At 57.6% G+C, this 27,252-nt stretch overlaps 1 protein-coding gene and 1 long non-coding RNA gene across 7 annotated transcripts in view; one reads left to right on the forward strand and one right to left on the reverse strand.

Annotated features, from left to right (window-relative positions):
- Positions 1 to 20,029, reverse strand: part of STK32B (serine/threonine kinase 32B) — a 124,195-nt gene extending 104,166 nt beyond the window's left edge. For 3 of the 6 annotated variants that reach the window (XM_045834360.1, XM_045834358.1, XM_045834364.1), the window contains exon 1: positions 19,584 to 20,029. Coding sequence is in view for 3 of the 6 variants with exons in the window: in XM_045834358.1 (XP_045690314.1) it covers positions 19,584 to 19,635 (52 nt within the window). In the remaining 3 variants the exon portion in view is untranslated. Of the gene's footprint in view, positions 1 to 17,744; positions 18,074 to 18,093; positions 18,522 to 19,583 lie in introns of those variants that run through there. The other 3 variants (XM_045834359.1, XM_045834363.1, XM_045834361.1) reach the window with 3 other exon arrangements.
- Positions 20,030 to 21,507: 1,478 nt separating this feature from the next.
- On the forward strand, positions 21,508 to 24,541 carry LOC123815865. Its single transcript, XR_006785185.1, has 3 exons — positions 21,508 to 22,674; positions 23,055 to 23,231; positions 23,535 to 24,541. It is a non-coding gene; the product is annotated as an uncharacterized LOC123815865 (long non-coding RNA).
- The last annotated feature ends 2,711 nt before the right edge of the window (positions 24,542 to 27,252 follow it).

Genomic DNA, 27,252 nt, shown 5'->3' on the forward strand with positions numbered 1-27,252 from the left:
ACCCCGCCAGGGCTCAGGGGCTGATAAAAAGTGAGCCTCAGAGTCCCAGCGAAGGCCTGAGAGTAGAGCGGCCCGTCCATCAGACAGCCCCAGGGCGCGCCGGGGGCGTCTGACCGCGCGGAATGTGCGCCCTGGCCGTGTGGATGCTCGTCTTTGAGTCACAATGCCGCCTGGCGCGAAGCAAACCTGGCGACCCGCTGTCCTGGCTGTGCGGTCACTGCCCACGGTGGGCTGTGCGGGGGCCACCTGCCGGCTGGCCCCTCAGCCTCGCACAGAGAGGACATTCGGTTATTATTCACACTGGAAGGTACAAACGTCCTGGACTGCAAAGGTCATACCCCCTCCACCCCTTGTACCAGCCGTCTGAGAATTCCCCAAAATATTTCAGTGTGGACCCAAAACCTTAGCTCTCTCAGGGGCGTTCAGTCGGCGTGTGCAGCGTTTCGTCACTGGTACGGCCGGACAGAAAGGACGTCCCTGCGCGGGGAGTGCGGGGAAGCCCGGAGGAGGTGGTGCGGGTGGGTCCTAAACCCGCCGCCATCCGCGGAGGAGCCGCTGCGACCCCCACGGCAGCAGCTTCCCGTCCGTCTGTCCGTGCTGCTGCTGCCTTCCCTGCGCAGCCAGGCCCTGCACACGTCCCTCCAAACGCCAGCGAACGGCATCGCAAGGACCCACAGCGTCTCACCGCGCCCGCCCCGACGGCTTACCCAGCCGCTCCGTTAGGATCGGACCCTGAGCCGCGTTACAGACATGGTCCCCACCGGAAAGCGTGCGGCCCCGAGCATGTCCAGTCCCGCAGCTGACGGCCACGTGAGCGTGAGGAGTCTTCTCTGCTGTCCAACACCGACCGAAACCCAGCACCGCGGCTCCTTACCTGCGCGCCTCCGGCAGCGACGACGGACAGGTGCCTGGGAACGGTTCTGCCCGTGCCCCCGGCTGCGGCCTCAGCGAGCAGGTTCCAGAGCGGGTGGGGGAACCGAAGGTCAGCCAGCAGACCGGTCAGAGGACGCGGCTCTTTGGGGCTGAGGTCCGGACGCCTCCTCTGGTCCGAGGAACGGGGACCCTTCTTCCCCAGGCCACGGCCGACGGAGGACGTGGGCGATGGGACCAGCGAGAGTGAGAACGCCCTGACACTTGCTGTGCTTATTACCAAGACTCCACTCTTTTTCTTGAGTAAGGGCTCCCTGGGTTTCTCCGGAACTCCGGCTAACTTCCGGAGCTCCAAGAAGCTGATGGACGTTTTCGGCCCATTTCTCGGAATTTCAGAGTTTCCGGCTCTGCCACTTCCGCCCGTGCTCCGTGGATGTCTGCTCGGCACGTGGCCGAGGATGCACTTGAACTGCACGGTGTGTGTCCTTGGCGTGACCCAGAGCTACACTCCCAAAGTGCCCCCAGGACTCCGGTGCCGGGTGGGGGGGCGGGAGGCTGGCTCTCTGCTCCGTGTGCAGCGACTTCGGGACCTGCTGCTGACGTGACGTCACACATGTTTCTTTCCTGTGGGCTTTCTCGGGGTCCGTCACATGCTACCCAGAGACGCTGCACGTCTTCCAGGGAAGGACACAGGACAAAGACGAGAGGAGCAGGTAGTCTGCGGGCCGGGGACAGTGCGAGACGCTTCGACTTACCTCATTCGAGTCCCACCGTCATGTAACAACATTCCTGCTCTGCAGGCTGGCACACGGCGGCACGGGAAGTTGAACAAAACTGCCCCGACTAGTAGTGCCAGGGTAGGGCATTCGGTCAGCGCAGTGACCCGCCTGTGCCCAGGCCGCTGCCCCATGTGGCAGAGTGTCCCTAACGCCATGCTTAACCTGACCACAGGCGCACGTGCTCGCAGGGAACTCCGGAAAACTCAGGTGTCTCGGAGCACACGCTGCAGAGTGCCCAGCTGACACGCACTGACAACGGCGACACCGATCCGCACTTCCCTCCGCACGCTCGCGGCCATAAATCATGCCAGAGACGCTGGCCGCACCACGTATCGATCGGAGACGGGAACGGGGAGTTCTTCAGCCTATCGATGATCAATACACGAAAGCTTCGGAGCGTCAGGGTCTCCTCCGGGGCAGGCATTACAGGCGACCTCAAAACAACAACAGCAACAACGAAAACCCCAGAAGGTTCCACCCTGAAGTAGGATTTAACAGTATAATTTTAATGTATGAAGCCACAGAAGGACGAAGCGAATTGATTCCACCTTCAAGATCCGTGTTCTTCGATCTTTTGCAGTTATTTTTTTTTCCAACAGAGAAAGCAATTTGTTCTCAGCGTTAAAAAAAAAAAATGGAAAACGACAACATGAAAGGGGTGGGGCATGAATCCCTAGGTTCCTCCCGCTCAGAAGCAGCTCCTGCCGGCAGAGCGCTTTCCAGCATGTTCCGCATCCGATTGGCTTTTCGTCCTGAGACAGACCCTGGCCGTAAATACACTTTTTAATTATAATTATTTTCATACCATGAAACCTCTTCATAAACAGTTGGGGGTTTTTTTTGCCTGCCTTTGAAATACTTTATTCCTGGAAGTATCATAATTTGCTGAATCCTTCCACTCGTGTTGACTATGTAGGTTGTTACCCATCTTCCGCCGTTTTCAGTAACACCGCGCTGAGCTCCTCAGCACGATGCACCGAATGCTGGTGGCCACCGTGTCTGCGGAGGCGGGTCCCAGCCACAGCGAATGGTGGCAAGTCCACAGACACGCCCACTGACCAGGCCAAGGGCCGCAGCCGCCTCCCCAGCCATGGGGAAGTGAGAAAGGACCACTGTGAGACCAGCGTGAGACAGTTGAGGAAATATTTAAAGGATCCACAAACTCGCCAAAGAATGTCCTGCTAAAACAGGACACATCCAATAAAACCACAAGGGTTTGAGAACAGCGGGGCCGCTGTTACTGAGAGGCAGCACCTGGCCGAGGGAAAGACACAGGACAACAACTCGGACAGCAGCGGGGCCGTCCGTGCCCCAGGAAGTGAACAAGACACCCAGACACCGGCCCCTCCAGCCGCCCTGCAAATACGGGCAGGGAAGCGCTGTTCTGTCCGTCTGTTACTGTTGTGCGTAGGGAACAGTGGGGACAGTTTCCGTCATCGTGGGAGTGTTCGGGCCAGCAGGGACGCCGCTTCCACTTACCGAGCACCTGCTGTGCGCAGGGCCCTGGGCGATAGGCTGCGTGTGCCCCGTCTCACTGCCCCTCCCCACGAAGCGGGGGTGACTGCGTGCGGCTGGCTGACGCCGGACAGGAGGCTCGGAAGCAGATCAACCGGCCCCGAGCTTTCTTGGCAACAAGCGGCTGAGCCAGAGCTGAAAGCGCAACTCGGTTCGGAGCCTGGTTCCGTCCACAGCACCAGCTGGCCTCTGGGACCAGCTCCGCAGCTCGGAAGGAAAACGTCTCCAAGAGCATTGGAGGCAAACGGAGTGCCCGTCTCTGAACCTATCCTCAAAGGGAATGACTCAGGGCAGCTGGATGTCAGCCATCCGCAGGGCCCCCCGGGCGAGGTCTCAAAGTTGACGAAAGGTTACAGCCTTAAGTCTGTTCATAAGCTGCTTCTACTTTGGAAAAATCCAGCCCAAGAAAACGATCTGAAAGGCGGCGGGGGTGGGAGGGGGGGTGACATGCACCAGGATGTTCAGCTCAGCATTGAGAGCAGCAACTAAAATGGAAATACTACCAAGAGCCAACAACAGAATCTAAGGAAAATAGAATAAGTTCGTTTAATGTAATTCTGAAATCACTAAAAATGTTATGGTAACATTGTTATCGTTACATGGAAAGTAGAGAAGCTGAATGTAAAATTGCACTGTACAATAAATACATTTAAAAATTACTTCTGCAGCCCTGGCCAGGTAGCTCAGTTGGTTGGAGCATCGTCCTGGTATACTAGGGTTTTGGGTTCAATCCCCAGTCCGAGCACATACAAGAGGCAACCAAGAAATGCCTGGGTGGGTGGGACAACAAACCGATCTCTCTCTCTCTCTCTCTCTCTCATCAATAAATTAAAAAAAAAAAAACAACTTTTGCAGAGAAAAAAAGTCCTCCCAGGAAAGGAAGTAAAATTTAACGTAGGTTTCCTTTCGAAGTTAGAACCACTGCAGCGATTTTCTTTCCTTGTGGGGGTTTTGGACTTTTCCCATTTTTAAAAAATCATAAAACGTATTATTTTTATGATAGAAAAAAGTTTTAACGGAGATCTCAACTAACCACATGCCAAGGATCCGGGCAGACGCTGCACCGGGAAGGAAATGCACTGGGAAGGGAAAGGCACCGGGAAGGAAATGCACAGGGAAGGGAAGGCACCGGGAAGGAAATGCACCGGGAAGGAAACGCACAGGGAGGGAAATGCACAGAGAAGGAAATGCACAGGGAAGGAAATGCACAGGGAAGGAAATGCACAGGGAAGGAAATGCACAGGGAAGGAAATGCACAGGGAGGGAAATGCACCGAGAAGGAAATGCACCGAGAAGGAAATGCACCAGGAAGGAAATGCACAGGGAGGGAAATGCACAGGGAAGGAAATGCACCGGGAAGGAAATGCACTGGGAAGGGAAGGCACGCACACCCATTCACTCAAACACTCGGGGTGGCTGCCGCGCGTTCCCAGCAGGCACCGAATCCTGGGGACATGGGGGGGGCAACAGGCAGGAATCCTTGCCTCGCTGCAGCATAACTTCAGCGGGGGTGCAGACAACGGTGAGGACAAGTGAGCAAACCGTACAGTGGCTAGACAGTGACGAGGGTGCGGCGCACGCCGGGAGGGACAGAAGTTTTATAGGGGAAGTCTCCCCGAGAAACAGTTTTGTTGGAGGGGAGACCGAGGACACTGAAACGCCGGCACCTCGTCTTAGGAGGCCGGCAAGTGGAGGGTGGCTCTCCAAGTCCCCGGAATTCCCCCAGAATCTGAGACCACGGAGGTGCCCCAGGTGACATCTACGCCCTAGGGAACAGAAGCCACAGGAGCTGCTGGGTGGAATCCGGAGCTGAGACAGACTCAGACCCAGGAGCCGAACCCCAGAACCGTGGACCCCCCGGCATTTCCCACTGGCCGTCTACTGGGCTCCCCTGCATGGGGCGTCCGCTCACGCTCTCCTTGTGGGATTTTTAGCCTCCACGTTTCAAATCATGGCACTTTTTTTTTTTAAGGCGGCTGTTTCTTCTTCTCATTGTCAGGACATTCTCACGTCATCTGTAAACTGGCAGGGGGCCGCCCTCACCAAAGGCTGCGAACCCTCCTTTATTCTTACAACGAGTGTCACTGCGTGGACTGCTGGGCAGAGTGTGTGGGGGATGGGGGGGGAGCGTGTAACACTCCAGCAGCCCAGTGCACGGAGAGAAGCTCGGGGACAAGTTCCCCCACTCGGCGGAGGTGACAGACCAGGGAGGCAGCCCCCAGTCGTGAGCGTCCTCCCGACCGAGGGTGTCACTGCAGATGCTGAGGCCTGAACAGGGAGCCCGCTTTTCTCTCTGCTCCTTTCCCTTCCTCCCGCTGTGGCCTCGCCACCCGGCCCTCCCAGAATAATTCGGAGAAAAATCACCGTCCTGGAGAATTTTACAAGGAAGGTGTACAGATCTCCCCTTGACCCAGGCCGGGTTATCTGAAAGGCCCACATGCCCTGTGATACCAGCACCTGCCCCCGCAGCGCTGGCCACTGTCCCCGAGGCGGACAGTCACACCTGCAGAGTTTACCACGCCCCCGCCCCTCTGCAACCCCTCGGCACCGATCCCGCAGTTCGGCGGCTCCAAGCCCCACCCTCCCGGCACAATCTCCCGCGCATTGGCCGATAAGATGCAGAACGCAGATCCTGTCGGCCCAGACCAGCCTTGCGAACACGCCGTGTCGACTAGTCAGTGAAGAGCCGAGGTAGAGGAAAACGCTCGTCAGCAACGCGGGGTGAGAAATCGTGCCTCGGGGGACGTGAGAAGCGCCTGGGCGCCCCAGCCCCGCAGCCTCGCAGCCCCGCAGCCCCGCCTTCCGCGCCACAGCTCCAGGAAGGCGGCCCTACCCGCAGGGGGGAAAGGTCCTGAGCCACCGTGGCCGCCCCGGCACCACGTATAAACGCAAAAGTAGGAACGAGCCGAATGCCCCACCATGAGAAACAAGCTCAGAAACTACAGGACATCCATCCGGATGCGAGCACAACAGGAAATAGTTAAAATGTGCCATGCACCCACTGTCGCCGTGGATGGGATCACGGGTCCCCCCCCACCCCCGCTCCTCACGCCCGCAGAGCCCTATGAAACACCCGTGCAAATGCTGCGGCTGCACAGTAGGGGGCGCTCCGCCCGCCCTGAACTGTGGGTTTGCCTGCCTGTGTGACCCCTTCAGCCAACGGTGGTCGCAGGCGTGACACGAGCAGGCTGCGAGGCGCGCTGGTGGGCCTGGCTGGTCCCTGTGCACGCCCCCCTAGCCACTAGGCCCTCCTCCGCCTGCTTCTGCGTCTCCCTCCCGCCTGGGCTCCAGGGCCGCAGGGGCGAGAAGTAAATGCCTCTTGTTGCGTGTCATTGAGTGCCGGGTCCGCACGTCACACAGCAAAAACCAACGGACAAACCGGGCAAATCTGTAGCTTCGCGGAGCCTTGCACTGTGCCGGGCAGAGACATGGCGACAAATATCTACTGAAAGAACAGGGAGCTAGTCCCGGCTGGCGTAGCTCAGTGGATTGAGCGCGGGCTGAGAACCAAAGTGTTCCAGGTTCAATTCCCAGTCAGGGCACATGCCTGGGTTGCAGGCCATGACCTCCAGCAACCGCACATGGATGTTTCTCTCTCTCTCTCTCTCTCTTTCTCCCCCCCCTTCCCTCTCTAGAAATAAACAAATAAAATCTTAGAAAGAATGAAAGAACAGGGAGCTGGTCATGCGCCGTCATGAAGTGAAAAGGGGGATGAAAACAGCGCCAGCAGTCTAAAGAGGGGGTGCCCCGTGCTTGGAAAGGGGATACGAGAAAAGGCATCAAAATGAAGATTATTGACCATCGTCTACAGTTTTCTAAATGTCTAAGTTTTTCTATAATAACTCTATATGAACTGTAAAGAGAATTAAAATAACGTACTGGAACTGAATTCGGTCAGCATTGGATTCATCCAACGATAAACAAGTACCTAAGGGAGGAGAAGATAAACTGGACACAAGGATTGATTGCTGGAGAGAATGAAGAGCCTGTGTAGATATATTTTTAGTGAAAAACACAACAGGAAAAGGGTGGACAAACACCTAAATAGGCAATTTTCACGAGGACATGTAAATTGTGTGTAAAGACGGGGTGGGGGGGGAAGGGTTTCTCCTCCTTGGGAGTCGACATCATGAGCATTAGTGACACCCTCAGCCCACCAGCACAGCAAATCTGTTAAGTGAGGAAAACGAGTGTGCGACCTAACACTTTTTGGAGACAAGGTTTGGGAGAATTGTTACACTTATGCTGTACTGGTAGCAACAAACCTTAGATGTTTGGGTGCTGATGTCTTATGAATTATAAGGTTATAAAGTGTAAGGTTACACTCTTTTTTTCAATAATCATACTTTCTTAGGATTTGTACTACAGGAATAACTGAATATGACCCAGTCAGTGTTAATGCCCCCGAAGTGCCAATTCCCCCTGGAGTCCATGGCGGGGTCCTGACAGGGGCCCGAGTAGGGTGAGACTCCCAGGAGCCCAATGAAACAAAAGGTGAAAAGCTGGGAGTGGTGGGCAGAGAGTTCAGCAGCTTCCCAGTGCTGGGGACACAGAGTTTGAAGTTCAAGTTAGGGCCAGTGAGAGTGCATATAAAGTCCTAGAATCAAAGGCTACTGTCTAGAATATAAACTAAAAGCACCCTGGCTGGTGTGGCTCAGTGGACTGAGTGCTGGTCTGTGAACCAAAAGGTTGCCAGTTTGATTCCCAGTCAGGGCACATGCCTGGGTTGTGGGCCCAGTTCCCAGAAGGGGGAGCATGAGAGGCAACCACACAATGATGTTTCTCTCCTTCTCTTTCTCCCTCCTTCCTCTCTCTAAAAATAAATAAGTAAAATCCTTTAAAAAAATCTCTTAAAAAAAAAGTAAAACCAAAAGATACCCATCATAAACCTAAAGCCAAGACTCAATATCAAAATGAACTTGCAGTTAATTTATTTTCCTAGTGGAGCAAAACTCATACTCTTGAGCAACCAAGGGGGAAATCCTAGAACTAAAAATTAACTGACAAGAGTTAATTGGATAGAATGATGTTGTCTTCATTAAAGAATTCTAAACTCGTAATGTGCCAGGGTTGAGTTAGCGCTTTGTATGGATCACCTTGTATAACGACTGTCTGCAACGTCTCGCTTGCAAAGAAAAGACACAGAGAACGTGCCCCATGGCCCAGAAACAACACCCACAGAAACGCACACACGACTACAATGCTGAAATGGCAGACATGTTGAAGAATGTATAGAAAAATACAAATTTGGCCCTGGCTGGTGTAGCTCAGTGGATTGAGCACAGGTTGGGAACCAAAGTGTCCCAGGTTCAATTTCCAGTCAGGGTACATGCCTGGGTTGCAGGCCATGACCCCCAGCAACTGCACATTGATGTTTCTCTCCCTCTATCTCCCTCCCTTCTCTCTCTAAAAATAAATAAGTAAAATCGTTTTTAAAAAGTTTAGAAAAAATACAAACTTGGTGGAAAAGCATGAAGCATTTCAGGAGAGGTATAGGAAATCTGAAAATAACAAATGATCTTAGAACTGAAAAATCTAGTATCTTAAACTTTAGGATTCATTTATTTGGAAGAGTAGACTAGACGGCACAGAAGGGAGAGTCTGGGGACTTGCAGACAGAGCAACAGAAGGATATCCAAACTGAAACAATGTGAGAAAATACATTTAACACACACATAGGGGAAAGAATGAGCAGAGTCCCTCGTAATCCGTAGCACTTTCCCCAGCAGCCTGCCAGGCGGGGTTCCGGAGCTCCAGAAGAGAGGGAGAGGGAATCAGAGAGAAACTGGAAAAATATCGGTCAAGGGCGACTCCCTAGTTCTGGTCTGAGCGACTGGAAGAACGGCGTCTTTCTCTGCTGAAGCAGGACGATGAGCAGGAGCAGGTTTGGGGGTGCGTCAGAAACAGGAGTTCATTCCATTCAGGGGCACGGAGAGTAAGGTCCCTATCAGACGTCCGCGTAAAAACTTGGGGGTGGCAATTAAAACTTGAATCTGTGGGGTTCAGGCTGATCTGGAAAAATGACACAGTTGTCAGCCTATAGTACAATACCACTGTACACGGCTGTGACTCTCAACCTATCCCGAACCTGCATCCTCCGTGAGGACCCCTGCCCTCATGGCCTGGGCCAGGAGCCTGCGTCAAAACCTAACACAGCACCCCACTGCGGACTAACCGGTAAGTGCACCCGCAGGGTGGGCGGCGGTGCCCCTCCCACCCCGCACTGCCGCCCCGGCCCCCGGGGCCTGATCTTGCGTCTTACGTGCTGGCGACGAAAGACAAATCATGAAGTACAGGTTCGGTTCTGTGCCTGCCCATCCTGCCACCGAAATTAAAAGGACTGACAGACAGAAGCTCTGGAAGATGTAGAACTTCAGCTTAAGAGGCCAGGACGCGTGCAGAAGCTCGGAAACATCTGTCACTTCCCGGAAGAAGTAACTAACAGGCCAACGCAGACGGCTTTCCAGGGCCAGCCCCAAGCGCGCCTGATTCTGGGTAACGCCCCCCAGCGCGCACCCTAGGAAAGCTCCCTTTGGCTCTCCGGGAGGTCGGGCGGAGTCACTGCACTCCGGCAGGAGGGTTCTTCCCGCAACGCCCTGAATGTGGGGCTTTTCGGTTCTGTTTGAAAACGTGCTTAAGGACAATTACATTTTAAGTGGCATGTACAAATGTCCTCTGCCACTTCAGTGGACGGCGGAAAATCCTGCCGCGCGACAGTCTAGTTGGGTCTGATCGGCTGTAGTGCCTGTAAGTGGCCCTTCACACAGGGTGTTGGGGGGCGGGGGGGTGGGCTGGAAGACTTGGACGGCGTCTGGGGGCATGAGTGTTCTCTCGTGCATGCGGCGCAGCGCTGCAGGTCTCCACCCTGTACGTGCAAACGTATCCCCCCAGGAACACTGAGGACGCGCCCCCTCTCCCCATCCGGGCCTTCCACTCTTCAGGCCGCGGGCATGGTCCTCCAAAACTGCAAACGTCAGACCGAAGAAGCCATGAAGAACAAGTCATTCCCCACCCGCCGCGCCAGCCTGTCCGAGGACGACATCGTGTAGGCTGTGTCCCAGCGGGGCCCTGCGCTGGTTCGACACTGGCCTTACTGGCTGCTCTGTAAAGAACTGCGAGGGAGCGCGGCGCAGGGGCGGAGGCCATCCCCCACCCCACCCTGTGTGCGTGCGCCTCATTCGCACCCTGCGCGGGTGACGCCCCGTGAGCACACGTCCTGGTGGAAGTGTAAGGTGTGGAGGCTCAGCAAGACCCAGGTGAGTGTGTTTCACAGACGCCCGCGTGAGCAGGCGCGCTGACGGCCCACAGCGCCGGGGCTTCGGTCCCAACCGGAACTGCCCCGCTGGAAGCAGGAGACAGGCCCTGCTGCTCTGAGAGACTGCGCAGACCGCGGGACCCTGCGGTTAACCTCTGTTGCTTGGGTGTCCTTCCCCGAGTGAGCTAATTGCAAAGTGTCCAGTGAGCAAGCCACACCCCGAGGACGGACAAAGCCACACTGAGCACCAGTGTCTGGCATCGTCTAGCTCTACCTTCCTTCCTGTCTACAGAAGTCTTAGTCTGTTTCCAATTTAAGTTGGAAATACGAAGTTTCTCTGTAAAAGGTCCTGTTAAAGTAAAAATCAGCCAAGGTAGAGAAGTCTTAAATAAATAACCGTGCAGGCAGTGCCTGGCTACGGCAAAAAGTAATGATAATTCTGCAGGGGGCGGTGCGAGCTGCTGAGTTTGGGGAAAGACTGCCCTTCGGTCACATGGCAGGAGGTGAGACCAGGCACCACAATTCTGTCGCCTAAGAAACGCGGTTGACCTCAGAACCCCACGGTCCCCAGGGGTAAAGTGAAGCCGTTACTTCCCTCACATGTTATTAGGAAGAGCAAATAAAATTGTGTATGGGAAGCATCTGGCCCAGAGCAGGTGCTTCTGAAATACAACCTGGGCTCCACCTTGCCCAGACCATCTCTCTTAGGTCCCCGGAGGGAGCCTGTCACCTCTCCGAGACTGTGCGGTGACTTTTCTGTGTCTCCTCTGGCCAGCGCTCCAGGACGACAGCCACGGGAAAGACACTCTGTGACGCTGGGAAACCCACGCTAGAACCGCAGAGCCTCAGGCCCTGTCCTGGCGCAGACTCGCGTGTCCGGGGGAGAGACAGACACGCATGAGGTACTCACAGGAAGAAGTGCAGAATTACCACCGTGACAGACACAATGTAGGGGCACAAGGTCCCGTGAGGGGGCCCCTGGGGGTCTTGACCCATCTGAGAATCAGCCTCGAAGAAGGAAAGTGGGAGAAAACCATGCCAAGAGGGAAGGACCTGTGATAAGGCTCTGAGGGCTGAGCATGCAACTTACAAGAAACTGAGACAGTGCCACGTGGCTGAAGAACAATGACACGGATTATAGGAACAGAAGCAGCCTGGAGCCAGGTTCGGGGCCGGGGACTTTAAGTGCACCGAGTCGCTTAACCTGTGTGGGGAGGGAATTTGGGGGGTGGGAGAGAGGGAAGCACAGGGCCGGTTCTAGACCGCAGCGCCTTGGAGGCCACATTGCAGCTCCTCCCCTTGACCCCAGCAGCAACGGAACCCATTAAGGAATGCTAAGCGTGGGGCTAGCCTGATCGTACTTGCAATTTCAAGCTGTAACTCTGGATGGTGGGTGGAGTTTGGCCTAAGGGGCACGGGAGAGGGCGGGAGGCAGTTCGGAAGCAGCACGGGGTCCCCGGGAGGGGTGGTGTTTCACGGAGCTGGCGGAGGTGTGGCTGCACAGACGGGGCAGGTGGGAGAGGTGTTTCGGGGTAAAATCAGCACGGCCGGGTGCCTAACTGGGTCTGTGGGCGTGAAGGAGGCGGAAGCGTCGGGGAGAGCCGAGACGGCCCAGCTGTGCAACCGGCTGGACTCCGGTGCCATCCACCCACCCAACTGGGAGATTCTGGAGGCACGCGAGCTTGGCTGAGGTCATTCTGAATCTGAAGTATTCATTCTTTTGAGACAGCCACGTGGAATTATACCCAGGATCACAGATCTGGAGCCCACGGGAGAACCGTGAATTAAAGAAATAAATCACGGAGTCGCTGTCATACGGGAATATGTACCAGTTATTAGTGTCACCTCTCGGCTCCAAATCCACTGCTCTGTGACCGCAGAGCAGAGCCCTGCGGACATGTCTCCACTTCTGTCCGGCTTCCAGGAGAAAGAGTCACAAAGCTATGAAAGGCACTGCACAACGGTGGGGGCTAAACACAGGAAGACGCTCAGCGCCTTACGTGAGGAAATGCAGTTTGAAGCAGCGATGAAATCCCACGCTAGGCTCACCCGATGGGCAGATGTGAGAAGGGCAGGGAGAGTGAAGGCTGGCCTGGCCGTCAGGGGGCGCCCTGCGCAGCAGCCCCCTCCCCCACCCCCACACAGCTGCCTCTGAGCACCCCAAACACAGCCGGCCCAATGAAGCCACTGTGAGCGCACCACGCACGCTCAACACCCAACATGAACGTGAAAAACATCTTCGTGACTCTGATGCGGATTATACATTGAAACTACATTATTTGGGGCACACTGGGTTTAATACAACGGATTATTGAGTTCATCTATAGCTTTTTACCTATATAATTTTACCGCTAGAAAATGTAAATCTTGCGTGCGTGGCTGGTGTTAGTAGACCTATTCATATTTCTCTAGGGCGGTGCTGACGTAGAGCGATGGGAACGCCCATCCGCATGTGCGCGTGTCGGAGGGAAACGGACGCCACCGCTGGGAAAACCATTCGCTTTTGCTTAGGTTACGAAGTTGCGCATGCGCTTCCTCTACGACCCCGCCCCTCTCCCCCAGGGGTGTCCCGGGGAGACCCTCCCATGTGCATCAGCGGCTGTACACAAAATCCACAGTGGCACTGCGCACAAGAGCCAAACACTCGAAAGAGCACCGATGTGCACGGGCGGGAGAAAGGTGTAGTCGCGTGACAACGGAACACCACGCCGCTGTGAAAATGAGCAGCAACACACAGTAGCCTGATGAACCTCGGAAACTCAGTGTCTTGAGCAGACACGAAATCATAGAAGAATATATGATACATGGTACAACTCCCATAGGTTTCAAAAGCTGTGAGGTGCAGGCACCTGCCTGCCCAGCGTCCACCGCCCTTCCTCTGTGGACGCTCTCATACTCCTTGGGGAAACAGTTCACTCGTGCTCAGTGCAAACGCCTGCAGCAGAGCCAACTCCAAGCCCCAGGTCCAAGCCCCAGGTCCAAGCCCCAGGTCCAAGCCTGGGCGGCACGGGACCCAGCCCGGCCGGTGACCTCGTTCTTCCTGGTCACCGCGCTAGTTGCAGAATGGCCCACCAGGCTTCACCAGAACCCATCAGAACTAGCCCGGGGATAGTTCCCGCCACAGCCCTGAAAAAGATGCTCGCTCTTCCGAACTCGGAGCTGTGAGGCTGCGAGGCTGCAGGCGGGCGGGGCCCCCCAGGAGGGCGCCTGCCTGCTGCTACACAGGGGGCAGCAGAGAGGCCGAGGAGGACGCTTCCTGATGACGTCACTCGGGGACCCGGTCCCAGCAGAGGCAGACAGAAGGGATCCCATCTGCATTCATTCATTCATTCATTCATTCATTCATTCGGCCATCATCCCTCCAAGACGTACTGGGCACCACTGGGCTGCGGGCGGTCTTTTAAGCCTTGGAAATGCAGTTTTGAATACCTCACAGCACACCCTCGCCTTTAAGGAGCTTGCAACTCCTCAGGGGGAGCTGGTGGCCCACCGAGTGGAGGCAAAGAGACAGGAACTAAGAGGAAAGAGGGAGTGGGGATCAGAGCGGGCAGGGCCACGGGCATCCCTAGGCACACCCGCTTCCACTATCTCTCTCCCTTGCAGTGGGGGGCAGGGGCGGGGGCACGCTGACCAGAGGACGGGCACACCCCGGTGCCCTTTTTAACAGCGTCACAGGGGACACTGAGGGGGGAGGGGCACAGTCAGGAGACGGGTTAAGGAGGCTGTTCTAGCAATCTAAGCGAGAGATGTGCCTGGGGCTCAGACAGGTGCGGGCGGTCAGAAGTGGCCGGAGCTGATTCATTCCTCCCAAAGGACTTCTCGCTGGTTTTCTGCCACTTGCAACTGAAGGAGGCTGCTCTGACACGCCCGGGGCCACGTAATCCCTGACACCACCGTCACGTGGAACGCGCTGCTGCTTTAGGGGCCACGGAGAAGAAAAGCTGCCCCTTGACCCAGGGCGTGATTCCTTCTCGGCACGTGTCACGTCACTGCCAACACGGCCACGTGCAGACAGTGAAAGAACATCCCACAGACCACCCCAGCCAGCAGGGACCGCAAACCACAGCCCAGGTTCAGGCACATGCAAGCACGGAGAATGGTGCCTCAGACTCGGTGGGGGGCAGTAGCGTGCAGACAGGTCTCACTCTACAGAGACGACTGAGAAATGCTTTAGAAGTATGCACATCCAGCCCTGGCTGGTGTAGCTCAGGGGATTGAGCGTGGGCTGCGAACCAAAGTGTCGCAGGTTCGATTCCCAGTCAGGGTACATGCCTGGGTTGCAGGCCATGACCCCCAGCAACCGCACATTGATGTTTCTCTCTCTCTCTCTTTCTCCCTCTCTTCCCTCTCTAAAAAATAAATTAAAAAAAAATTAAAAGAAAAAAAACGTATACACATCCCCATATTCTGTGACTACTGAAAGGTGCGGATGAATCCTGCTGTTCGTTTCTACTACACCGCCGCGTACCACGGCCACTCACAACCACTTCCTAACCCACACGTGCAAGACAAATCGAAATGCATTTTCAGAAGAAGTGTAGCTCCTAAAATCTAAGCTTTACACCCAAGGATTCAGCATGAGACAAGCGTACACCTCCCACAAACACGGAGCCAAGCCCGTGGACCCCCAGCCCCTACGGGCACCCCTATAGCCTCTGCCTCTGAGCACGCTCTGTGCATGGGAGCTAAGTGCCCCATGCATCCCATGCTTCCCCAGACTATTTCTGGAGGATGCCACCCCAGGCACAACTCCCGGGTAGTCCGAGTATGGACATGAAGGTGTAACAGGAGTGAGTGTGCCCGCAGGTCTGGAGAAGCTGACACACAGTCGGGAGAGAACCCTGAGAGTCACAAGTGACACAGACACCCCAGGTCCACAAGACCAGGTGGGCCTGGTGGGGCCCGCTGCCCCTCTTCAGGGAGTGACTATGGGGGCAGGGGAGGTGAGGAGGTAGCTGAGCCGTTCCGGAGGACAAGGGTTCTCTGCGTATCTATGTCGCCAAGAAGATGCTTCCACGTTGTGGGCCGCGTGTGAAGCTACTTGGCCCAATAAGGACACGGGACTAACCCCTATTTCCGAGTGTCTCTTTAAGCCGTGACACTCGACCCGGAGCTGGCTGTGCAGTCGTCCAGCCGAAGCCCCTCCAGTGTGGACGCGGGCCAGGAGCTGGTAAGACATTCGCCACGCCCCCGGACACATGACGACACGTTTCTAGGGCCCTAACACGTCTCCAACCCCTTCCATCCCGTCACCTCCCTCCTTGCGCTTCATTGTAAGGAGTTCATCGAAAAGAAGAGAGAATCTCTACGTATAACATTCTGAAGCAACTGTTTATAAAGATGGAAAACTGAAAACCTACATTTCTAACAACAGCAGATATTTAAGTAAATGGGACAGTTCCATTTGATGGAATACCTAAACCCGTTAAATTATTCATTTTGAAGGCACTGCAGCAAGCAATGTAACTCCTCAAAATGCAACGCTAGGAGAAAAAGCGGGATCGTTCGATCTGCGGTAGGTGTGCACTCACAGAAAAACGTCTCGGCGTGGGTGACGTCAGTGGGGGAACAACTCACAGGCGATTCTGACACGAATGTGAAGCAGGAGATGCTTCTGTTTCTGTTCCCAAGTCTTGCATTGTGTTAAGCTGCTCGACAAAGGTTTGTGGAGGCTGGTAGCCCCAGGATCAGGGAACCAGTCAGGTGCTGTCAGAATGTATCCTCACTCCGTTCCTGCCTGTGCGTGTATAAACAGACTCCTCTGGAGTCCCATCTGCATGCGGGTCTCCTTCCGCGGGCTCGTGGGCACCTGCGAGGGAGGGAGGGGCCCGTGGGCCTCCAGAGGCGGCACAGGGGACACCATCGGGCCCCCACTCTGGAGGTGAACAGGCCCGGGGTGGGTCCCGGCTCACCCACAGGCTGTGGGACTCCCGTGACCTCCCCGGTAAAGTGCAGGTGCCGGGCCTTCCCTGGCTGAGTCGTGACCATCCCCACGTGGGTGGGAAAAGTCGTCCCTGCGGTGTCAGTGGTCCTCATGGTTTGTATCATCATCGGACGCAGGTTACACTTTTGCCCTCAGAATGCAGATGGGAAATTTTCGGCTCTAGCTTAGCATTACATTACTTAGAAAACAAAACTTGCTCTGGGCAGGCGGGCGTCTGCATCTTCATCATCTTCAACCGTCTGAGCACTCTAGTCTGGGGCGGCACGTTCATTTCCTGGACCACGTCACTGCCCAGCTTGAAATCCCTCCGCGGCCCGAGGACCAAGTCCACACTCATAGCTGGCCGGGCATCTGGGGTTCATCCGTGTGCCTCCCGGCCTCGCACGCCACCGCGGGAGGGCTAAGCGCCCTGCAGTCACCCCCCCCCCCGCCCCACCCCAGTGACCAGGATGACCCTTCACCATTCGCACTTCCTGTCCCCTTTCTCTGAAACACCCTCTCCCTCCCCCCACTCCTCCTCCCCCGACTCCTCCTTCCCTGGTAACTCCCACCATCTCTACAAGGCTGAATTAAAGTCTAAGCTGAAGTCTCCTCCCACCCATCCTCCTGGCTCCAGGGTTAGGGACCCCCCCCTAGCACAGCCCCGCCCCCTGCGCTCCCTGCAGGGGCCTGGCTCTGCCTTTGCTCCCGGAGCTCCCTGAGGGTTGGGACCCGGCCTCCAGCTTCTCCGTGTCCCTGGTGCCCCGCACAGGGGGCAGATGTGGAAAAGAGTTTAAGTACCTGTGACAGAAAGAAACCGACTGGTGCCAGATCAACGAGTTCCACTGGCACACGGAAATAATTAAGAAATATGCTAGCAACGCCGGATAAGTTAATGTGTCACTGGGCTGGCCGCTGGCGCTAGCCTTGTGTTTCAATGAGCCTTGAAACGGGCCCTTGACCTTGAGCCCCAGCCCCTTCTGGAATGAGGAACCAGAGCAGGAAAATCGAAAGGCTGTGACGCTGGCTGTAAGCAACTCTTTTGCCGGTAAGCATCTTCAAGCTCATTTTGAGGGGATGAGGGACCGAGACGGTGGTCAATATGGGGGAGTAAATCTCCTCCATAAATGAAGAGGAAGATGCTGAGGGGACCACCCCGAGCATGACCTGTGGCCCCGGCTAGAACCACGAAGGCCTGACCTCGGATGGGGTGTATAAGTTTGCGCTTTCTTCCGAGAAGGGGGTGCAGGGCTCCCATCAGCGGGGACTCTGTTACGGGCTGAGCTGTACCCCCCAAACTTCCTGTGTGGAAACCCCAACCCCCAAGGGGCCTCAAAGGAGACAATGCATGTTAAGTGAGGTCACAGAGTGCCCCCAAATCTGATGGGACCGGCGTCCCTACCTGAAGAGGAGCAGCCCCCCGAGACCTCCGGTGCCTCCAGCCACAGCGAAAAGGCCACGTGAGGACCAGCGAGAAGGTGGGCGGCGGTCTGAAAGCCAGGACGAGCGTTCTCTCCAGAAACTGACCGTGAGGGCGCCTCAGTCTCAGTCGCCCAGCCCCCAGCACAGTGAGAGGTCACACATTTCTGCTGTCCAAGCCGCTGCCTAGAACGAGTCTGTTGTTTCCATGTGTGTGGTGTCCTGTTAGAGTCGCCGGAGCTACAGACCCAGGCCGACCCCTCCCCAGAACAGGCAGGACCACGCTGACTTGTTGGGGAAAGAAAGTCTCTGGCCCACGCCCTCCTGCCCACCGTCAGTCAGTGCGCCTTCTCGGAGTGTCTGGGCCCCTTGGAATGCCATCGCACGGGACACAGGTGCCCCCTCCGGAGAGGAGACCCACCCCCAGCAGGCTGGCGCAGAGCAGAGCAGGGCTGGAAAGGCTGATGGCCGAGTCAAGTTCACTGACTTCCGTGAGAAGGTCAGGGTCAGCGTGCACGTAGCTGAGGAAGAGTTCAGTTACACGGGGTCCGAATTCTTCCTGGGACACACAGGAGCCTCCACCCCCTCCCGGTCCCCCTCTCCTCTGTCAGCTCCTGGATCCCCACTGGCCTGCGCTCCACACTGAAGAACAGGGAGGAAGGGCCTGGGCCTCCTCAGTCCCCCAGCGCCCCGGCCTGGCCCTGCCCACTGCCCTCATCACCACCGCTGGTCATTGGCTATTCCGTGCCTCTGGACCAGAAACTCCTTCAAGAAAGATCGCATGGGCCTGACTCAATTGTCTTCGGCTGCAGGGCAGTGTCCTTCTGAAAGACGCTGTCTGGGCCAGCATGCGACCAACCCCACAGCCCTGTGGTGCTGGACACCACTGCCTGGGCACAGCAGCCCGGGGGGCCCACCGTCCAGCCTCAAAGCCAGCTCTGCCCCTTTGCAGCTGTCACTAGGACACGTCTTTTTGTCGACTGTGAAATGGAGGAAGAAAAGTCCGGAGCTCCCAGGGTTGCTCTGAGGCCCGAGCGGCCACAGGAGGCCCCAGCGCTGGGCCTGGCGCTCAGGAGGCTTAGCCCGCCTTCAGGGCGCGGTGGAGACCAGGCGGCAGCAAGGAGCGCTGGGAGGCAGAGAGCTAACAGGAGCCACGCGGTGGTTGAACCGCTTTCGTGTGGGTGCCGGTGGTTCGGCTTCCAGCTACCGAGCGGAATAGCAGGCGGTGCCCTAATCTCCTCTCACGGGAGACGAACCACGGTTTCAGGGAGGTTGGGCACGTGGCCCACGGACACGGAGCACTGGGAATGGGGTCCTGCTAGTCCAGATAATTGCCTCTAGCCCTCCGGGCCGCAAGGGCCCCCAGCGCTGGGGTGTAGAGGCGGTGTGACGGCCCGCGCCACCCCGCCGCCGGCGGGGCGCCTTCCACGGAGTTCAACCACCAGAAAGTTTCCCTCGGCCGTCCTGGGCGGTGAGGCTGGCGGCGGCGTGGGAGCGGCGCTGCACGAGGCGCACGCACCGTGGACACACGCGCCAGGCCGCCCCCTTCAGCCCCGGGCTCTGCCGGAGACCCGGCTTCCCCGGGACTCGCGCCCAGGCCGCGCGGGACTCGCCTCGACAGGCCACACCTCCCCTCCATCCCCGAGCGAGGGCTTGGGTTCCCCTCTCGGAACCTGCCTCCCGCGCCTTACGGGCCGCGACAAGCAGGGGCTGCCGGGGTGGAGGCCCCGCGCCTGGGGCCTGGGCAAGGCGTGAAGGGGAAAGGGGGACCCGGCCGAGGCCCGAGCGCGGCGCGCAGCGGCGGCGCCCCTTGTTCTCTTACCTTCCTCGTTCTCGTCAAACACGGCGGGCTGGTGGGAGTGGTTCCCGCCCATATTCCGCCGCGGCGACTGCCGCTGCTGCCGCTGCTACATGCCCGGCGGCGGGGATGCGGATGCTCCGTGCGCGGTGCGGAGCGAGGGGTGCCGGGTGCGCCGTGAGGGTTGCGGGACGCGGGGTGCGGGGCGAGCGCCCAGCTCGGGCTGCAGTCGCGCGCCCAGCGGTAGGGGGCCGAGCGCCGCGCAGGGGCGGGGACGGCGGCCGCCGCGCCCCCTCCTCCCCAGTCCCCCTCCTCCCAGGCGCACCCCGGGCTGCGCTCTCCAGTCCTCTGCGCCCCGTCCTCCCAGGCGCACCCCAGGCTGCGCTCTCTGGTCCGCCGCGCACGCCCCGGAACCCGTGGGCTCTCTCACGGTGTCGGGTCCACGGAGCGCGCTTTTCACCAGCTGCAGCGAGCGGGAGGAGGCACGGCGGAGGAGGAGGGAAGGAGGAGGGAAGGAGGAAACGGGCGGGGGCTGCACGGAGGTGGCGGAGGCGGGGGAGCTCAGCTCCGGGGGACGGCCTGGACCAGGGGGCGTGGCGTGCACGGAGCGCCGGATCAGGCCCGGGGGGCGGCCTGGAGGAGGGGGCACGGAGCACCGCCTCCCCGCCACACCCACCCTAGCCGAGTGCAGGGTCAGCCCCAAGGACTTGAGATTCTGGCGTCGGGAGCTGCCTCCTGGCAGTAAGAGATTTGTAAGCACCTATTGTGTGCCGCGGGCCCCGACATGCTCCTAACCGCCCCCCCTGCCCCGTCCTGCCAGGTGCCTCCTGCCCTCGGTCAGAAACATCATTGCCCCCCATTTCAGAGCCCGTTGGACGGAGGTTCAGAGGTGAAGGAGTTCCGCGGTCAGGGGTTCGTCCTTCCTGGCTGCCAGGGGCGCCCCCGCTGCGCCCCACTGGGCCTTATTGCCCGTTTCGGCGGAGACCTGTTCTCCAAGGCTTTTTTTCCTCTTCTGTGTTTCTAAGTGTTGAATGACTTAACGTAGGGTCCAGACCTTTCAGGGTCCAGCCTGGCCCCTTCATTGTGCGTGGGGAAACTGAGGCCCCACAGAGACTGTTGTCTGCACCAAACCCTTCTCCCCAGGGGTCGCCGGCTGGGCCTGGGCCTCGGGATTCCCCCCCCCCCGCCCCCATTTTCCCGAGCCTCGGAGTCTGATTAAGGGGCGATGCGCCTACGGGTCGGTGGGCCCCCGGGGGCAGGAGGTGGGGAGCCCTGACGGGGGGCCGGGGGTACGCTCCGGGGACCGGGTACTAAAGACTGGGGCGCAATGGGTCCGCCCCGAGGCTCCTGGGGCCGAGTGGGACGACCTCGGACCCTTAGAGGGCGCTCCCAGAGGGAAGCGCAGGTTACGCGAGGAGCACACGCCCTGCCAGCTCCCGCCGCCGGGCCTGCGTCGGCGGCCACAGGCTGCCATCTGCTGGGCGCCTGAAGCCACTGCCGGTGCTGTGGGAGGAAGCGTTTCTTTCCGAGTCCAAGGCACCCCGTCTCTCTCTCCCTCTCTCCCCCTCTCCCTCTCCCCCTCTCCCTCTCTCTCCATCCCTCTCTTCCCTTCTCCCTGGCGGGGGCGGGGGGTGGGCAGTTGTCTCCTCATCCAACACGACAGAAACGCCCGGACACATGGAAACGCAGAGACGGCGGCATGCAGGGCAACCCGGGTCAAGTTCCAGGACTGGCCCCCCTGCGAGGCCCCTGGTAAGCTTCATTCGCATACAGCCGGGGTCTCCTACCGTTTCCCGACCGGCTGGCTGCCTTGGGGGTCGCCCCTGTGTGTGAAACGGGAGGTTGACATTAACAGCCAGGGTGGCTGTGAGGATTACGCCAGGCAATATTTATAAAAGCAGATGACCTGACAGTGCCAGGCACATAGCACAGGATCAATAAATACGTGCCTCTCATTCGACCAACGGGCACTGGTTGGGTGGCTGGCCCGCCCCAGCAAGGCACTGAACCCAGATACCTCGGGAGGCAGCGGGAGGGATGAAGTCTGGGCCCTGCTCTGCCCGGGTGTTATCCCACTTTGCTACACTCTAACGGGCCAATGCGGTCAACCGCTCTGGTCTCAGTTTCTTCATCTGTACAATGGGGTTAATAGTGCTTCCTTTCCCAGGGTTGCTAGGGGGAATAATGGATTGATGATGGTGCCTGAGACATGATGAGCACAACACGGGCACTAGTTGGTATCCGCAGTGATGAGCTGTTCTGGAAAGGGTCTGCTCACAAGTCTTCCTTCTCTCCCTGTGCTTACCTGTGCTCGCTGGGATGAGGGGTGTGCCCCTCCCCCCACGCAATGGCTGTGGAGCCATAGGACTCAGTTTGGCCAGTGGGAGATGGGAGGAAGTGACAGTGAGCCAGTTCCCAGTGGGTGATGGCCTTCAGAGATGCCACATGTCTCAGCTCCCTTGTGCTTTGTCCATCCACCCCGGGGAGCCCTGGCCCTGCAGCAGCCTCTGTCCCCAGAGTGAGAGACACAAGCAGCAGACCAAACCCACCTGAATCCTAACAGAGTTGCAGGCTCATGGGTAAGAAAAATACGTGGTCTTGTAAGCCACAGAGATCCGGGAGGGGGCGGTTTGTTTCCCAGCATTATCACAGAAGCTGCTGACTGATGCACACACTAAACAAACTGTCACACACGCAGAGACCGCACTGCGACGTGCAGCGGTGCAAGGACTCCCAGGAGGCCGTGGGAATGCAGAAGGCACTCGTCCCAGCCCTGAGAGGCAAGAGAGGTGGAGCGTTCCCAGAGAAGAGTCCTGAGCACCTGTTCCCTCCCCTCCCTTCTTTGCTGGACGAGCACATTCTGAACACTTATTGTGGGCCAGGCCTGGGCTGGGTGCTGGGCACAGACCCAGTAGGGAATAAGACAGGGTCTGTTTTCAGGGAGTTCAAGTTCAGAAGTCTCGTGTGGGACAAGGACAACACTCGAGAACGGGTCATACCTGCAGGTAACCCCTACCTGCGCCTCTCCCCACTTACAGACAATGGGCCAGGCCCTGTCTCTCCAGCGCTTCTCCTGGATTGCCGCCCCGTCTTAATCCTCAGACAAACCTGCCAGGTAGGTGTGGTCCTCCCTGCACTAAAGGTGACAAAGGCCGAATGATTGAGAAGTGGTGGACCTGAGATTTAAATCCTCAAATTAACCAGGCACATCAAATCCGAAAGAAAGGATGCGGGGATAGCGGCTACTTCCGGAGCTGCGGGATTCAGATCGTTTTCATTTTATTTTTCAGTGCCTTTGTATTATGTCACGTTATGTCCTGGCTGGTGTGGCTCAGTGGATTGAGCTCAGGCTGTGAACCAAAGGGTCTCCAGTTCAATTCCCAGTCAGGGCAGCACATGCCTGGGTTGCAGGCCAGGCCCTCAGTGCAGGCCATGTGGGAGGCAACCACACACTGATGTTTCTCTCTCTCTCTGTCTCCCTCCCTTCTGAAACAGGGGACACTCCTGGACATTTGTAGCCAAAAGAAGACAGGTGAGAACTTCAGGCTCTTCCTGCTGCCTGGGTGGGGGCTGCTGCTTCGGACAGCCGACAGGTCTCACATGTGATCTGACCACCCTAACCTGGGCCGTTCCCCCCGCCCCAGGCTCATTTTCAACCAGGAAGGTCTCCAGGTAAGGAAAGCAGATGGCTGGACTGCAAGGTGGTCCCTGCTCTTTCTCTCTGGTCTCCCGAGAGACCAGCCGCGTGTGGAAGCCTCCAGAAACCCTAGTTAGGGCTGGAGGGATTGGTTGCGCACTGCCGACCCGTCTGGCTGACTTCCTGCCCAGTTAGCGTGTCCCTCCCCCACTTCCCACGCCCGGTTGCGGCCGGCAGGCCCGCTGGAGAGAGTGGCTGGTCTTGGTTGCAGCTGCATCCTAGCTGAAGCCGACTCCAGGCTCACAGCCCAGTAAGGATTTGTATGGTCTCCTAACCAGGTGCAACACAGAGACAGAAGCAGAACCAAAGCCTCCTGCTTCTCTGCGCTGAGCATGTCTGGCTCTCCCGGAAGGCTGACTGTGAAGACACCACGGAAGTCACAGTGCAGGCCAGTGACCTTCAGCCCATGGGCTGTAAGAACTTTCAAACCAGGCAGTACCCAACTAGTCAGGGGCACTGACCTCTTTTGCCTTAGACTGTCAAATTTAAAAAAGAAATGACAACAGCCAACACAACAGTAGCCGTCTGGTGTGAAGGAGTCAAAATTATACCTATTTTTTGCCAGATCAGCAAAGAATGCCTTTTTGGGTGTGGTGCAGAATCTCGGTCAGTAGTTGACGTGAGCCGTGAGATGATCAAGGTCGAGGGTCACTGGTCCCAGGGTCCCCCCTGAATCTAACGAGGACCCCAGCCCACAAGTCAGTGTTCTCAGACCCCCCAGAGGCACAGAAATAACCACTGGGACCCTGCCCCTGACACACGCTGCCGTGAGCAGAGTCCTGGGGCCACCAGTCCTGTCGCCGAGGGCACGACCGAGCCTCCACCGGAGTCGCACTTGGAGCCGCGGACTCCAGCGGCCGTCACCTTCCGCTTGGTGCGACGCGGCCACGCCACAGAGGCTGACGGCACTCCCCAGGGCCGGGCGTCTTTGGTGCCACGCCGATTTTTACAGTCGGCCAGATCAGATTTTGTTCTCGTTTCCGGGAAGCCTGATTTATTGAAAACTTGACTCTGGTTCCCTTATCCGAAATACCGTCGGCCTGCCCTCCCGGGCAGCGCTGGACACCATCACGGGGGACGCAGACGACAGAGGTGCGGTGGTGCACCAAGGTCGGACACCGTTCGCACACTCGGTTCTGTGGTTGGAAACTGCTTCACTCAGGTAGCAAATGGTTCTGAATGGTGAAAACACAGTCATTTGCCCTGGCTGGCATAGCTCAAGTGGACTGAGCGCAGGCTGCAAACCAGGCATCACAGGTTCGATTCCCAGTCAGGGCACATGCCTGGGTTGCAGGCCACGGCCCCCAGCAACCGCACATTGATGTTTCTCTCTCTCTCTTTCTCCTTCCCTTCCCTCTCTAAAAATAAATAAATATAATCTTTAAAAAAAAGTCATTTCAGGAGTAACCCTTTATTGAGTCCCTGTGCGTACATGTGTGTGTGAGTGTGTGTGTGCGTGTGGAGTCCCACAAACCCCAAGTCCACAAACTGCCACTCGTGAGGTGTTCTGCGTGTCTTGGTGCCATGAAACCTCCCCGGAGGCACCGTCAGAGTTTGGAGCGTGGCAGCCGGCAGTGCTGAGCTCCTCGTTCTCACACGGAAACAGTGTGCGCAGCAGCCCCACTGCGCGACCTCAGGTTAGGTGGCTGTGGCGGATCCTCGCCGCGGTGTCAGCCGGGCGGGCGGGAAGGAGGGAAGGCTCCGCCATTGCCAGAAGCAGCGTCCGTGTTGTGCGTCTCACTGAGTCCCCCCGCCCCCCGCCCAGGGTTCATAGGGATTCGTAAGGGCTTTAAGGGGGTCGTCATGAACACTCGGAAACTGTACTTGAACTTGTGTGTGTGTGCACGTGAGCCTTTTTATGGGGAGAAGTTAAAGTCTTCCCCAGTTCCTTCAGAGGCGCCAGGAGCCCACCCTCCCTCAAAGACAGGGAGTAAGGAGCACCGGCCCAGAGAAGAGCCTACCAGGGAGAACAAGTTCCTCTCTCGGAAACCAGAACCACGTGCAGCAGGAGCGGGAGGGATGATCTCCTAAACACACCACGTGCTGAGCCGGCTCGGTGCCGCCGAGGAGGCAGGAGGCAGGAGGCGGGCCTTGTAAGTTCTTCTGCCACCGGCTCCCTTTGTGACCTCTGCTGAGCCTCTTCCCTTTTCCTGGACTCAGTTTCCCTCTCTGTAAATGGAAACAACGAAGGAGCTGTGCTCTATGGCAAAGACTGCTGCTCGATCTTTGGTATCCATTTGTCCCTGCTTTTTTTTAAAAGATAGCACACACCCAGTTTTAGCAGAGCACATGGCTATGTGGCTGGAGACTACATTTCCCAGCACCCTTTGCAGGTAGTTGTGGCCATGTGACTAAGTTCCAGCCAATAGGATGTGAGAAATGATGTGGCTAGGCACTGCACTCTCCCTTCCCGTTTCTGTAGGCCTACCGGCCAGGGTGAGCCAGCTTCGCCCTGCTGGTGAGGACCACACCCCAGGGAGCCACAGAAAAGCAGGTAGAAGGAGCCCTGCATCACTCATGCAGCAGTGTGCCCTGCTGGACTTGGGCTGCCTGCCCCCCTCTGGACCGTGAAGAGAGAATACAACACTGTTTTAGTTCAACTACTGTTTTTTGAACTTGAGGGCTTCTTTGGCTCAGCAGTTGAGCCGTTATTGAACTCGCACCGATCAGACGAATGCCGTCCAAGGTCGTCCTCCTCCCCCTCCCACCCCCAGCTTCCGGAACAGCACAGGCTCATAGCAGACCTCTGGCAAAAACGGAGGGCGGGACAAACAGATGAATGGGTGAAGGGGTTCCCCAGGCCGGAGTACATGGGGCTGATTCACCAGCCAGGTCGGCTGTGGGTGAGGTCATGTCTACGTGTGCTTCCAAACCTAAGACCCGTCACGTTGCCCCTCAGAACTGAGGGTCACCTGGGAGCAGCGCCGTGGTGACTGGTGCGTCTCGGCCGCGTGTTCACCAAACAAAGGGGGAGGTTTCTAACAGACACCTCCCTAGCACCCTCCCTAGTCATTCATTCAGTCACTCAACAAACATGTGCTCACCGCATGCTGGGCACCCGTGGGCAGGGAAACACACCCGTCCTCACGCAACCCTCGCACACCAGCGGGCGGAGCGCTGGTGAGCAAAAGCATTTTGGGCTGAGTGGAGGCTACCACCTGGCGATGTGGATTGTTGAGTCCCGGAGGGAGCTGGTCTCCAGGATAGAACTCTCTTTACCTTCGCTGCTTTGCTCTGGGGAAGTTCGTCTGTGAGAGCCGGCTCTCAGAGTCCTCGGGGCCTCCTCCTCAGTCTCAGTCCGCTCCCTGCACCTGCAGAGCAACTGGCATTGGTCAGCCACGAACCTGGGGGGCTCTGCAGGGGTCAGCGTCCCAGCCGGGGAGGGGGAAGAGCTGGCTGTGGTCTGAGCCCCGCACTGGCCGTTGGACCGACCGCCCGTTCGGTAATCAGCCCTGTGGTTTGGGCGAGTCATTGCCCTTCAGTGTCCCCCATCTGTAGAGCGGGGACCACGTTTCCTGCCCCACAGCCGTGCGTGAACTCCAAATCCGAGTGCCCAGCGGAGCTCCTGCCGCCCGCCAGTGGCCCCATGCTTGCGAGGGGAGGCCGATTCTGGAGCATGAGGACTGTTCCTCTGCCCGGAGGTGTTGCCGGCATCTGGTGGACAGAGACCAGGGCTGTTGCTAGAATATTTTATAATACGTGGGACAGCCCTCCACAACAAGGAAATATCTGTCCCAAGATGTCAATTGTGTCGACACTGGGAGCCTTCACTCTAATCCATTACAACTCCAACTTCAACGGGATCCATTCACACTGTTGCCAGAGAGCTGAGGCATGCGATGTACAGCGCCGCCTTTGCCTCGGTGTCTAGTGCGTGACTGCAGCACAGCATTCTGGGACGGCAATGGGAATTTTGGAAGCACTCGCCTCCGAATGTCAGCAGCGCGAGCTCTAGTTTTCCATCCACATGTGCATCGTTGCTGGCGGAACCTGGTC

Source organism: Phyllostomus hastatus, unplaced genomic scaffold, assembly GCF_019186645.2.
Source record: "Phyllostomus hastatus isolate PE091 unplaced genomic scaffold, TTU_PhHast_1.1 phas_contig_196, whole genome shotgun sequence".
Lineage (NCBI taxonomy): Eukaryota > Metazoa > Chordata > Mammalia > Chiroptera > Phyllostomidae > Phyllostomus > Phyllostomus hastatus.